This window comes from Rhinolophus hipposideros, assembly GCF_964194185.1.
Source record: "Rhinolophus hipposideros genome assembly, chromosome: 22".
Taxonomy (NCBI): domain Eukaryota; kingdom Metazoa; phylum Chordata; class Mammalia; order Chiroptera; family Rhinolophidae; genus Rhinolophus; species Rhinolophus hipposideros.
This window is the reverse complement of record NC_138068.1, coordinates 39,106,597-39,121,788: the sequence shown is the minus strand read 5'-3', so window position 1 is coordinate 39,121,788 and position 15,192 is coordinate 39,106,597. Positions and strand designations below refer to the sequence as shown.

At 41.9% G+C, this 15,192-nt stretch overlaps 1 protein-coding gene across 1 annotated transcript; it reads right to left on the bottom strand.

Annotated features, from left to right (window-relative positions):
• Positions 1–2,768: 2,768 nt before the first annotated feature.
• SCP2D1 (SCP2 sterol binding domain containing 1) lies at positions 2,769–3,270 on the bottom strand (the record flags this gene model as incomplete). Its single annotated transcript, XM_081033798.1, has 1 exon — positions 2,769–3,270. Exon 1 carries the CDS (start codon positions 3,237–3,239, stop codon positions 2,769–2,771), a length of 471 nt encoding a protein of 156 aa, XP_080889924.1. The 5' UTR covers positions 3,240–3,270.
• Between the last annotated feature and the right edge of the window lie 11,922 nt (positions 3,271–15,192).

The window sequence follows — 15,192 nt, the reverse complement described above, 5'->3', positions numbered from 1 at the left end:
TAAAAAAAGGGCAGAGGACATGAAGAGACATTTTTCTAAAAAGGACATACAGATGGCAAACAAACATATGAAGAAATGCTCAACCTCACTAACCATCAGAAAAATGCAAATAAAAACCACAATGAGATACCACCTCACCCCAGTCAAAATGGCTATCATCAATAAATCAACAAACAACAAGTGCTGGCGCGGATGTGGAGAAAAGGGAACGCTTGTGCACTGTTGGTGGGATTGCAGATTGGTGGAGCCACTATGGAAAACACTATGGAGGTATCTCAAAAATCTGAAAATGGAACTACCCTATGATTCAGCAATTCTACTCCTAGGTATCTATCCAGAGAAACCCAAAACTCCAATTCAAAAATCTTTATGCACTCCTATGTTTACTGCAGCACTATACACAATAGCCAAGACATGGAAACAACCGAAATGCCCATCGGTAGATGACTGGATTAAGAAACTGTGGTACATTTATACAATGGAGTATTACGCAGCCATAAAGAAGAAAGAAATCTTACCATTTGCAACATCATGGATGGACCTAGAGAACATTATGTTAAGTGAAATAAGTCAGATAGAGAAAGACAAATACCATATGATCTCACTTATATGCGGAATCTAAAGAAGAGAATAAGTGAATGAACTAATCAGAAACAGTTTTGGAGACAAAGAGGAAAAATTGAGGGTTGTTAGATGGGTGGGGGGTTGGGGATATGGGGGAAGGTGAGGGGATTAGAAAACAGTCGGTAACCACAAGATGGCCACGGGGTTTTGAAAATTAATTTGGGGAATGTAATCAATAATGTTGTAAAGATTTTGTAGAGTATTCGATGGACACATGTCCCATTAGGGAGACCACCTCAGGGAAGATGTAGATGCCTGATCACTGCACTGTACACCTGAAACTGAACAACAATGAATGCCAACTATAATTTTATATATATATATATATACACATATGTATGTATATACTTACAAGAAGTGGAGTACAGCATTAGGAATAGAGACAGTGGAAATGTGTGATGTCAGAGGGACAGTGGATGGGGGAGGGGGATTCACACAGTGTGAGGGATAAATTTGATAAACCTCTATACTTTGTCTTGTGCACCTGAAACTAATATAAATAAATAAATAAACAAATAAATAAATGAATAAATAAAAAAGATAATGAGTCTGTCACCCCTAGTTTCCTCATGGCCATTTGTAATAACCCCACTCCACACTCCCTGTCTCCATCTTTTGGTAACCACTGATCTTTTTTCTGTCAGTACAGTTTCCATTATCTAGTATGCTACATAAATAGAATTCTATCATATATATATATATATATATATATATATATATATATATATATATATATATATTGTTTTCTCTGGCTTCTTTCACTCAGCATAATTATTTTGACACTCAACCATGCTGTTGTGCATATATCAGTAATTCATTTCTTTTTATTACTGAGTAGTATTCCATGGTATATGGTATGACATATCACAATTTGTTTCTCCATTCACCTGTTGATTGATGACATTTGGTTTATTCCTAGTTTGGGACTATGACAAATACAGCTGCCATGAACTTTCATGAACAAATTTTTGTTTCTTTCCTGTTGGGAAAACGCCTAAGAATGGAATAGCTGAATCATTTGGTAGGCATGTGTTTGAGCATGGCTATTTTAATGAGAGATCCTCGTGGGTTTCAGAGTATCCACATTGTGTATATTTAGCCTACCAGATAAAGGTACACACAGATCACATGCAAACAAATGAAACACATACTCACCCACTAGGAGGAGGTCACATCAGGCTGTAACCGGCTTCATTCCAGTCCTCCCAATATATGGAGTGGTCTTTCAGAGGGGAAAATCTCCCAGAGTGCACTTCTATTTTGTAAAATGTTCAGTGTACAAGCTCCTGACACTTCAGAAATGGCCCACAAGAGGGCTATATAATCTGTCTCCAGGAGAACTTTTAAATAGGGTAACATCTCATTGGTCTAGAATAAAGCAGTTATAATCAATACTGAAAGCTGAGGGCATGAATTAGAGTAGGGGTTCTTCAAGGATGCTCCCATCAGCATCACCTAGGAAACTGTTAGAAATGCACATTCTCCCCAGCCCAGACAAACAGAATTCAAACTCTGAGTGGGGCCCAGGACTCTGGGCTTTTACCAGCCTTCCAGGTGATCTGATGCATGCTCCAGTTTAAGAGTCAGTGGCCTAGAACATCTTTCAAGCCCTTCCACTCTCCTGGAGTTAATTCCATCAGAAGTCATGATATACCAAAAGCATCATCACCTCTGTTGCCTGTTACACCCACACCACTGTGGAGCTCACTCTCTTAGAATGCTGCTACCCTGTGTTAGAGTCTCCTCAAAGATGCCATCACTCATTTCCCCAAAGGAGCAAACTAAAAATAAAAAATTAAAATTAAAATAAGAAATCGGGAACTCAATCATTGAAGCATTTAAGTCCAAATGTAAAAACCACCCATTTCTCTACATGTTACTCTCAGCCAAGCATGTTTCAGCATAAATGAATCTAAGAAAAGAAAAAGACAAAGATTTAGGTGATACACTCCAACACTCTTTACTGATCTAAAACCCTCTCTGCAAATTTACATATCAGCAGGAAAATTAATCAAACTTGAATAGGAAGAATTTGAGTAAAAATATTGGATACTTTTTGTTTTAATCTTCAGTTTAAGCATGATTTCCACTGAACATTAGAACTGGAGAGAAGTTCTGATCACTTCCTTGATATTTTTGCTTGCTTAAAATTTAGCCCAGTCTTTGAAAACCCTCTCCAGCTTCTGGCCAAGCAGAACTTTGCCGCTCACTTTAAACTTGCCGGCAAGGAAAGCCTTCTGAGGGTTCATTTTGCCCAAAACCAACTCCATAAAGACAGGTTCCGGGATAGTGAAGACAGTGTCTGCTGGGACCCTGGCAGATCCTGGATACATGTCCCCAGAACCATTCTTCAGATCAATGGTCCACTGCAGAATGATCTTACCATCTTTGGTGATGTCCAGCTGAAAGATGGCATTGACTTTCTTTACCAGTTGGGCCCCCACTTCTTTGATGTGATGGCTAATGTCCTCAAAAACCAGGAAGCTCTGGGATTCTGCCAGCTCTCGAGGGCGTGGCATGGCAGGTTCCCGAGCTGAACTCAGTTCCTTGAACTGGCTCTCCTGAGGTCCATCCCCTGCTTTGATCTTGAGCTGATGATCAATTCTTTTCCACATTTTAGTGTGCTGATCCTCTTGACCTTGCCATCTGGTTTGTGAACAGCTGTGGTCAGATTAATATCTGCAGTGCAGATTGTGACATCAAAGCTAAAGCCCAAGTAGGGAATGAGGCGGGTGTGTGTGTGCTGCAGTCTGATTGGCCAAACAGATGCTAAAATGTGACATGAGGTGAGGCCTCAGACAGGTAATTGTGAGGCAGCTCCACACCACATCACCCAAAACCAATCAGGACTGTTGGTCTCACGAGCCCAGAAACATCTGGAATCCATGTTGGGAATATGGGAAACTGGCCCCAGAAGGTTCTTTGGTGACATGAGCTCTGTCTTTCCAATGCAGGTCTCAGTAGCAACCCTAACTGAGAGAACAGTTTATTTTGATTCCTTCAAAACTGGAGAATCCTTAATGCACAGATCATGGTGCTGGATTTGGCTTTACCTGGCTGCTGGTGTAGGGAGAAATGCTTTTAGAGCAAAATAGCTGGTTAGAGGAGTAATCAGCACAGGACCTGCTTCAATCAGAGAGCTTCTAGAAGCACAGCGAGAGGGGGAAAATATCCTTAAGATCAGCAGAAGATGCTACTTGTCTTACATGATAATTGTAGGTAATAATACAACACTCACTCTCGCAGTGTTCCAGGCACTGTACATGTATTAACACTTTTAATCCACATTACAGCACTCTTAGGTGAGTACTATTTTTACCCTCATTCTATAGATGAGGAAACTGAGGCAAAGAGAAATGAAGTGACTTGCCCGAAGTCACTCAGCTAGTAAGGAGGGTAGCAAGGTTTAAACAGAGGTGGAATGACTCTAGAACCCACTTGTGGTCTGTCTGATGCCTTCTTATGATTAGGATGAGGGTTTTTTCATAGGAATACCATAGAAGTGCTCTTGTGCCCTTTTCAGTGCATCACATCAAGAGGTATATGGTGTCAATATGTCCCATTGCTGGTTATGTTGACCTTAATCATTTGATTAAGGTGGTATCTATAAGTTTTTCCACTGCAGTTACTATTTTTCCCTCTGTAATGATAGGTATCTTATGGGCAGATACTTTTCAGACTTTGCAAAGATCCCCTTTCATGTCCTACTTCAGTCCAATCCTTTCTGCATCCATCCATGGTCCATCAGTGTGATGTATACTACATGGTCACTCTGTATTTCTATGACTCCCTTCAGATTTAACAATTGGAATTCTGTTGTAAGGAAAACTGTCCCTTCTCTCCAGTTTCTTTATTTGTTCAATTATGTATTTAAACTTATGGATATTTATTTTATTCTGTGGGTCATGATCTATTATTATCATTATGTATTTTCTCGCTCAAATTGTCCCAGCTTTGGCCTTTGGGAGCTCCACCACACCGGTGCCTGTGTCCTTCCCTAACCACACTGCTTTCATATGTAAGTGAAACTATGTTAAACGGAGTTTCTGGTAGTTTTGTTCTCTCTGGGAGGAATGCAGAAAACAGAAAAGGCTTTGACACATTTTCTTTGGTACATGATGGATGAGCTGGTATTATCAACATGGAGCAAGAAGTTAAACAAAACCCAATGGCCTCCAAAACCAAGTCTACTCCGCGGCTACCAGATATGGACAACAGCTGGTGTCCACAGAGAATTTAAAATGAAAAGGCAGGCAATTCCCCAGTAAGTATGCTATGAGCAACCAATAAAGAACTAAGCCCCATTGCTATGGATATCTATTTTTCCTCAAGAATGGAGCTGTCCCTTTTGAAATATTCAGATAATTCAATGGGGCTGCCACTCCTGCCTTAGTATGTCAGAGGGGAACACAGTTCCACAGTCCATACATGTCCCCTTCATTTTTCTATCTTCTATAGATGGGGATTTCTACCATTAAAGGGAATCCCAGTATAAATAGTTAATATACACATGGAAAGGTGCTCAACATCATTGGTTACTGGGCACATGCAAATTAAAGCCTAAATGATTCATCACACACGCAAAACATTTTTTAACTATGTATGGTGTTGGATGTTACCTAAGACTTATTGTGGTGATCATTTCACAATATACCAGGGGTGTCAAAAAAATGTATACAAGTGGACAGTTTGGTCATCATTGCTCAAGCAGTAGTTCGCTGTAACCAGAAGTGTCTGGACGTGAAGGTAACCACTTTGAGCACCTCTTGTAATTCCAGAAGACAAACATGACTAGTATTCATCTTCTGTTATTGATATATATTGAGTATTATAATTTGATTACTTTTTTCCTTTCTTGAAATGTGTATACATTTTTTGGCACCCACTGTATACAAATATCACATCATTATGCTGTACACCTGAAACTACTAATGTTATGTGTTAATTATACCTCAATAAAAAAAGATGAACAAAGATGTTGAATGATTTTGAGGTGAAGAGAAATATCACCAGTTAGTGATCCCTATCTCTTCAGAATTTTCTCTCATGTCCCTGCCGGAGCCCTGCAGAGGGGAGTTTTATACTCCCCTCCTGAATATTACTTGAGCTTCCCACCTCTAGTGGGAAGGTTTTTGCATCCTGTTCTCTATTTCTATCCAAATTCTGTCCTTCCTTCAAATCTCAATTTATACTGCGTCAGCCTCTATCAAGCCCCACCATCACCACCACCATGCAGTAGACTCTACACAAATATCTAGCTCGATACACTTCCAACTTTGGGAGTCAGATATACCCTAAACTGGGGACAGGTGCACAAATGCAGCCCAAATCAAGTATGGAGCAGCCTCAGAAAACATTTTACCAAGACTATGGGGTCTGTGGGAAGCATCCAATAAACAGCATTTCTCTCCCCTGCATGAATTTTAAAGAAATTGAGAAATAGGGCAAGGAATGGAGGATGGGACCCAAAATTTAGCCTTTATCACTGATAGAAGCATAGTTGAAAGAAAGGACTTATATAAGGCCCCAATTGGCTTGCCAACTAAACACCACAGCGTGAGGCAGTTACCCACCTATGTCTCAGCCACCCTACTGGGAGGGCTCTGCATATGAGGCTGGTCATGAGGGGCCCACCCAGGCAAAGTTCTGGACATGAAGGTACTCTATTTATACTTCTCACATTCACCACTCAAAAAAGTCACTTCACCCTAGCGAGCAAAGAGGTGAAGAGAGGCCAGGAGCATTGTGGGGAGAAATTACTTTGGAAGAAAATCCCTCCTCGAGGAAATCAGGGAGTGGAGACAGGCTCTGTTTTCTAGTAAATGCTACTTCTAGCTGGAGTGGAGGTGGGAGGGTAAATTCAGAGGAGCCTGGCTTGGAGCATAATTTTGCTTAATATGTTCTGTGTATGCTTCAATTTCTTCTTTCCCCCCATCCGTTTTTATTGAGGTTTTTTACAACTCAAACTGGAGGTTGTCTTAGCTACCCTTACTCCCTCCCAAGCCTCACTTTGCCCAGGCAGAATGAATACTCCCCAACAGTAGAGGTAAATGAATAAAGACTCTGCTCAATTGTTACTTTTGTGACCTGTAAATGAAGAGAACATTTAACATTGTTGGTGTCAAAACAGGGTAGCTTGCTTGAGTTTTATAAAATAACCTAGACAACAATAGCTCACCTTCCCCAGAGGGTACAGAGTGAGGGCCTGGCAGGATCAAGTGGTCAGCAGAAACTAGAAGCTTAGGCAGAAAAGATTCTGTAAATAAGAAATTTGAACACAAGCACTGATACCACTGCCCAACAGTATTTTCTTAGATAATGAAAATGTTCTGTATCTGTGCTGTCCAAAGCAGTAACCACTAGCAATTTGTGGTTGGTGAGCACTTGACTATGGCTAATATGACTGAGGAATTGAATTCATTGTATTTAGTTATAACTAACTTAAATTTAAATAGTCACATATGATTTCTCATCAGCATCCTGGGAAGCCACCTCAACATCCTGACCGCCATAAGAAGTTACATGAGCATGAAGTGATGCTGGCCCCATCTTTAAGCACTGAATTCCAATAAACTCATATAAAAATCCATTCCTAAAACCCCAATGACTTGAGACTATTACTCATGTGGAACAGAAACCAGCTCCCATTGGTGGGATGTGGTTCCTGTGAGGGCACTACATTTTTGGACAAAACTCAAAGCCTACAGATACATATATACTTAAAATAGTACTGTTACATTTATCTTAAATAAGACATAAGCATGTGGAAGAGGGTGATTAATGGGTAACTTCTGGGTTAAACTGTATAAGGTATGGCTGAAACTGGCTGAAAGCCAAGATATTTAACTCCTTCTTACAGCCTATCCAAACTGTCCCTGATGGGTAAAACACATCTTAGTTATCAACTGCTGCAATAATGCTGTGTAACAAAGCCACCCCCAAACTGACTGACTTAATAAGCAGTGGAGTGGCCAGTTGGCTCAGTTGGTTAGAGCGCAGTGCTCATAACACCAAGGTCACTGGTTTAATTCCCACATGGGCCAGTGAGCTGCTCCCTCCACAACTAGATTGAAAACAATGACCTGACTTGGATCTGATGGGTCCTGGAAAAACACACTGCTCCCCAATAAAATACATACATACATACATATATACATACATACATACATACATATATACATAAGCATTTATTTAGCACATGAGTTAATGGACCAGCAATTTAGGCTGGGGTCAATAGGATGATTCTTCTGGTCTCCTCTGGGCTCACTCACATATCTGGCATCTGTCTGACTATCAGCTGGGGTGCCTGGGCCATGTGACACTCATTCCCCCACAGGAGAACCTAGCTACATTGTCATGGTGGAGGCAGGGCACAAGCCAACAATCTCAACTATGTGAGCGCCTCTGCTTGCACTTATTGGCCAAAGACCATCACATAGGCAAACCCAGAGTCATGGTAGGAGGGCATTGTCAGGCTACATGGCAAAGGTTATTGTCATGGACTGAATGTGTCCCTCCAAAATTCATATGTTGAAACTCCACCCCCCCTGCCTCCACCATGTGATGGTATTAGGAAGTGGGGCCTTTGGAGGGTAATTAGGATTACATGAAGTCATAAAGGTGAAGACTTCATGAATGGGATTAGTGCTTTATCAGTGTCATGAGAGGTAGTTTACCCTCTTTGCTCTGCACCATCTGAGTATAAAATGAGAACAGCCTGCAACCTACAATAGGGTTCTCACCAGAATCCAACCATACTGGCACCCTGATCTTTGACTTCCAACCTCCAGAACTGTGAGAAATAAGTTTCTGTTATTTATAAGCCATCCAGTCCACGGTATTTAAAAAAAAAAAAAGATTTTACTGGGGAAGGGGAATAGGACTTTATTGGAGGAACAGTGTGTACTTCCAGGACTTCTTTTTTTTTCCCAGCCTGCGCTCCAACAAACTGAGACATCTGGGAAGCAGCTCAGCTCAAGGTGCCGTGTTCAATCTTAGTTGGAGGGGGCAAGACCCACCATCCCTTGCAGGACTCGAGGAATTGAACTGGCAACCTTGTGGTTGAGAGCCCACTGGCCCATGTAGGAATCGAACCGGCAGCCTTCAGAGTTAGGAGCATGGAACTCTAACCGCCTGAGCCACCGGGCCGGCCCCCACGGTATTATTTTGATCTTGGGCTACACCTAACCCAAGCGAAGATAGGTGTAGATGCAGAAAATGGCCAAATCAATAATGCAATTAATCTATTGCACCCACAGGAAGACTATTTCAAGTCCAGGAAAACTTTCTTTCTGGAAAAATCACTGAACAACACCAAATTCTTGTATAAATATATTTGAAAGTTCCAGCAACTTACTTGAGAGTTTTAAACATGTAGAACAGAGATCACCCTTCTCTCCTGGCCCAAAAGACATCACTGGCCAATGTAAGGGCACGCCTATATTAAGACAAAGCTAAAGAAAAGCACAAAGATATGCAAATACCTAAAATAGAACAGCTAAGTTTATCTTTCTTTATAGCACATGCATGTCCAAGTAGTAATTTTTTAAAATTAGGTAAAATTTATAAGTTATGCCTGACCATAAATTAATGAAACTGATACTAATCAACCAAAACATTTTTTAGAATCCCTATTTTATAACTGCTGTCAGAAGCAAAAGGCACATTCTTTTACTGCACCATACCATTGAGAATACTTTCAGCTATAAGCACCAAGAACAGACACAACTCAAAAGGCTTCAACAGTAAAGAGAATCATTTCTCATTAAAGTCCTGAGCCACAGCTAGACAAACCACCCAGCCTGCTCAGGATCCAGGGGTTTCTCCAGACACAGGACCTTCAGTGCTAAAACTGGGAAAGACCCAGGCAAAAGGAAAAGTTGGGTATTCCAGGGCTGGTTCCTTGAGCAGTTCAATGTGTCTTCAAGGATCCAAGTTCCTCCTTTTCATCTTCCTGCAGCATGTTCTTCTAAGGCCAGTGTCCCTTGTGGTGGCAATAGTTTGGAGCAACATCCAATAGAACAACAACAAAAAGAGCCATGTTCTTCCATACTTATCTCTTTATACGAAGGGCCTATTCTCCAGAAATCCTTCAGTGACTTCTCCCCCATCTGATTGGCCAGGACTGGCTCTATCATCCTTAGCAGGGTTGGCTTAGGTTCATCAAGTCACCTCTGAGGTGGAGCTCAGCCATCTTTCCCTGATCTCCTGGCTGCATGGAGCAGTGTGGATTGTGGAACCAAATCAGGGTGTTAGGAAGGGAAAGAGAAAGGAACCAAAAGTGAACATTGCACATCTCCTGTGATGAGAAATGTTCATCACTGAGTGTAACCACTCAAGATTTTATCAGAGAGATAGCAGCATTAAGAATGACATTGAGGGGCCGGCCCGGTGGCTCAGGCAGTTGGAGCTCTGTGCTCCTAACTCCGAAGGCTGCCGGTTCGATTCCCACATGGGCCAGTGGGCTCTCAACCACAAGGTTGCTAGTTCAATTCCTCGAGTCCTGCAAGGGATGGTGGGCTCCGCCCCCTGCGACTAAGATTGAACAGGGCACCTTGAGCTGAGCTGTTGCCGGGATGGTTCAGTTGGTTGGAGCACGGGCTCTCAGCCACAAGATTGCCAGTTCAACTCCTCGACTCCCGCAAGGGATGATGGGCTGTGCCCCCTACAACTAGAAAACAGCAACTGGACCTGGAGCTGAGCTGCGCCCTCCATAACTAAGACTGAAAGGACAACAACTTGAAGCTGAATGGCATCCTCCACAACTAAGATTGAAAGGACAACAACTTGACTTGGGGGAAAAAAGGCCTGGAAGTACACACTGTCACCCAGTAAAGTCCTGTCCCCCTTCCCCAATAAAATCTTTTAAAAAAATAAAAGAATGACATTGAATATGGGCTTTGTTAGAACGCTAAGATCTTATACATTTATGGGAGGGAGCTGGGTACACAGCTCTAGCACTGGGCCTGGGGGCAGTGGGGAGGGCAGCCTGGCCCGAAGTCAGGGAAGCTGACAGTAGTCCCAGGGAGCTCACATTGCTGCAGGGCCCCGGCCACCCCGGAGTCAGAAAGGCTAGAGGAGGCTTTGTGGCAGCCTCCTCTAGAAGTGAGCCAGTGGATCAGGAACGATCCCACTGAGCCGCAACAGTACCTGGGTTCCTGCACAGACCTTTCCAAGGCAGAAAGACTACAGTGTTGTGTCACTTCCACTTTCCAAGTCTTCAGCAAGGTGGTGGTCCCTGCTAACCAGGGAAGTCTGAGAGGAAGGCAATTCCGGGAAACGTGGTTCTAGGTTAGCTAAATTGACACAGAACAAAGAAACAGCCTAGTTAAAAACCTCAAGCTAAATCTAAGGGACAAAGTAGTCAAATAGCCTTAGCGATTGTGGAGGAAAATGTCACTGTATTCTTGTTTTCTGTCATTATTTCCCACTCACTGCTCTAGACTCTAGTCGCCCAACCAAAGCAGAGTAAGGACAACTTGCTAAGTCTTTCAATCGTTCCTAAAACCCACAGTTTGGACACACTGTTGTGAAGCCTGCGAAAGATAAACTGCTGACTACCTACCATTTGGGGAGAAGTCAGATGCAATTGATCCTAAGAACTTAGTCAGCTCCTGCATTTTACTGAACTCAGTAAATCAAAAGCACTATGCCCATGGGTCAAATCTGGATAAATTCCCTCAGCAGTTCTGAAAGATTTATCAACTCTAAAAGGAGTAGTGGGGGGTGAAAACCAAAGGACAAAATCTCTGACAGACATGCAAGAGAGATGCCTGTTTCAGAAGGATGCTTGTTCAAGTGTATTATCTAACAGTGGTTACTGTAACTGTATATACATCAGAGAAACCCAAAATTTTAAGGTAAGGAGAGTCTGAAAAGATCTTGTCTGATTATATATTTAAAAATAAGGATCCTTACATACAGACACAACAGCATCGGTGAATATAAAATACATTGTGCCAATAGAAGCTAGACACAAAAGAATACATAGTGTATAATTCTATTTATATAAAGTTCTCAAACTGGCAAAACTAATCTATAACGGAAAGAATTAAAATACTCTTTACTCTGGAGTATGGGCCAGGATTAACTGGAAAGGGGCCTCAAGAAACTTACAGGGATGATGGGTGTACGCATTTGTCAGAATTTCCCATGGGGGCGAAGTGTATTGGTGTGCAACTTATTTTGAAATACCTCAAAAAATAAGATGGATTGATGGCTGGATAAAAGGATGGGTAGGTAGACATGTAACAAAACAAATTACAGCTAAATGTTCATTATAGAATCTAGGTGGTGGGTATACGGGTGTTCGTGGTTCAGCCCAGGATTTGGTCAATAGATAGATGTCAACATACTGACTGGAGAAAAGATGGGAAAGAAGCCATTAGAAAAGGATTCATAAAAGTTGTAGTCAATTAAGAGTGTGGGTGAAAGAGGGGCACTGTAATAAATTTAATAGAAAGTAACTTCACAGGGTGATCTTGATCATAAATTCCTAACTGGGCAGGTCATGGTGGGTAGTCGTGCCCCAGACCTATAACTTCTTTAGTGAAAGATTTTGAAGCAAGCCTTGTCCATTGTTCTTGTGTACCTAGGTTAACACACCTTTGAAAAGTCAGAGTAATTCTCTTTTCCAGGCCCCTCAAAGGCATAGCCACCCAAAAGAAAGCACATAATCTTGTTAACTACCCTGCAATCCAATCCTCACCTTGTTTTCTCCCACCCTCATGTACTTTTCCTTAGTTCCTTCCTTAATTTCAAATGCATAAAATAAACTGCAAACTGTCACTCTCTGGAGTATCTGAGGTCTTGCTTCCTGTCATCAGTTTTGGCTCAAATAAACTCTTATAAAAATTCTATATAGGTTTGGACATTCTTCTGTCAACAAGAGGAAGATATCAACAGGCGGGTCAGAGATTCAGAACATAGTGTGGTTCACGCTACCCTTTTTTAAATATGTGAAATATAATCACCAATTCAGTTCCTCTCAAAGTGACTAGGTGCTTGCTATGCAACTACCCCAAGCTGAGCATGTTTTAAAATTTTGCTCACTGCACACTAAGAATCTCTTTCACCCTCTTCTTTCAATGGCCCTGTATCAATCAGCTATAACATAATGTGCTGCATAACAAACCACCACGAAACTCAGTGGCTCACAACAATAAGCAATCATTTCTTGCTTACATGTTTGCCAAGAGGTTAGGAATTGGCCGTGTAGGCTAAGCTAGAATCCAGGCCCTATGTGTCTCTCATCTTCCTTGATAAGCAGGCTCCCTGGGGGATGTTCTTTTCATGATGATGACCACAACACAAGAAGGCAAGATCTCCTACACAAGTACATTTCGAGATTTTGCTCACTTCATCTCTGCTAAAATTTTATTAGCCCAAGCAAGTCACACAACTAATCCAAATATTCACAGGTCCCCGTAGACCCAGATCGGGAAACGGAGGATTCACCTTCAGCTCGTTATCAATCACTGCAAGAGATTCAGGGGCTACTTTGGTCCCAGTGTCTAACGACGCGAGCTAGAACCCTCTTCCTGCAACCTCTGTCTGTTTGGAGGGGCTCTCCATGTCTTCCCCTGTGCAGTGAAAACAAATCTTGAGTGTGAAACTACACCAGTTCAAGTGAACTCTTCTATTTTGCCTCTTCAGCTTCCCTCAAGGTAGAATCCCAAGGGGACAATTACAAACATCTGGCCAAGAGAAGGAATACAGGGCACTTGTTTTTCTGCTTAGGAGAAGTCAATTAGAGTCTCAATTTCCACTGTTAAATGTCACCTTTTTACAACCTCCTGAAGAGAGAGAATTGGCAGCCCTGTCGCTAAGGGGGGGAAAACCTCTTTCAAGGAAAGGTTTATTGCCTAAAAAGACGTGGAAGGGTCCAGAGATTAAAGGACTGTCTCAGGCCGCCTGAGTTTCCCAGAGCTCTCAGTTTCTATTTTAAGCTGAACATTTGGCCTCCCTTGTAGCCTCAAGTGAGCCGTTTTAGCCTCCCTGCACCACTTTTCTACCATTTGGGGAAAAGGGCTAATAGGACTTGCTGCTGGGTACTGCACATAAAGTGCTCCGAGGAGCTTGGAGGGTAGATAGGCTTCTCAAGGGAAAAGCTGTCAGCAGGTTTTCTCCTGAGCTCCAGATAGTTTCAGTGTCTGCTACCCCTCATTAGAGCATCTGGTCCTTTCTCAGAGAAGTCAGATGAAAGCCAGCATAAATGGAGCAGAGAGGAACCCTTCTCTTGCCTCTGCTGTAAAGGAGATGTCAAGTTGAGTGATGAATGATTACTATTCTTCACTTGCTAACACTTTGTACCCTATTCTCAAATTAAGAAGCAGATTGTTGGCATGCCTGAAAGGTTAAACACTCCCACTTTGTTTCTACAGTCACTAATTGCTGCTTTATCACAATTTCCATGGAGGGAACGTTTTGTCCACAAAATAATTCCTCCAAGAGCTGGGTGAGACATTCAGAGCATCTCGAGTTTCTAAAGTTAGATCATAAATCAATCCCCTGATTGTAAGATGATGTTACACCTAAAAAGACCCCATCTGTTGTCTGCAACTTTAAAATACATTAAAAAAATGAGATAGATTGATGCATTTAAAAAATTCCTTTTAAAATTCTTCCCTTTTCAATGACAGGGGGACTCATTTTCTCCCTTTCCTGGTATTTCAGCCTCATCTATAGAATATGATATAGAATTTTGCCTTTTCCAAAGTAGTAGGAGGCAAGGAGGGGGGCAACTGGAACTCTCATAAGGCTGCCGGTGAGAGTGCCAAACAGTTTCACTTTGGAAAAGTTATCAGTATTGAAAATCGCTAGACATTTTTTGTTGGATATATGTCTAAAAGTGGAATTATTGGGCCCCAGGGGATACTTCTAGGAGTATATCAACCAGAATTACCTGCATATTTTAGGCACATATGAGAATGCTTTTAATTCACCAAATCTGGCAACTATACTCATGTCCATCACAGGTACAATGGATAAATAAATTACAGGGGTATTCACACAGTAGGATACTACGCAGCAGTCAGAATTAACAATCTACATCTATACACAACATGGTAAACCTCACAATCATAATTTGAGCAAAAGAAGCCGGACAAAAAAAGAATCCATACAGCTTCTAGGGAGCTGGTAATTTTTCTGATTTTGGTCCAGGTGCTGGTTACGTGAGCGTTTTTAATTTATGAAAATATATATGAGCCATGCCCTATGATGTATGCTCTTCTCTATATGTATATTATGCTTCAAGAAAAAGTTTTAAAATATATGCATATTGCAACAACAAAGAAGAAAAATTGCAACAAAGAAGTCAGAATAGCAAACTTCCACCTAAACTTCCATCCACTTCTTGCTGAGTGAGGTGAGGAGGAAGGAGCCATAGCTACCACAGCCTGGGTGGCCTGCATGACCCTTGTGTCTTGCCTGCCATGACCTAAAAGGTGAGAGGCAACAATTCTTTGGTCTGGCAGGCCAGTGGACCTACTCTGCTGACCCAAGCTCCCTTCCCGTTAGGAAGAAGCAGGAACCCTGTCTGGCTGTATCCCAAGCTACATTCTCTGT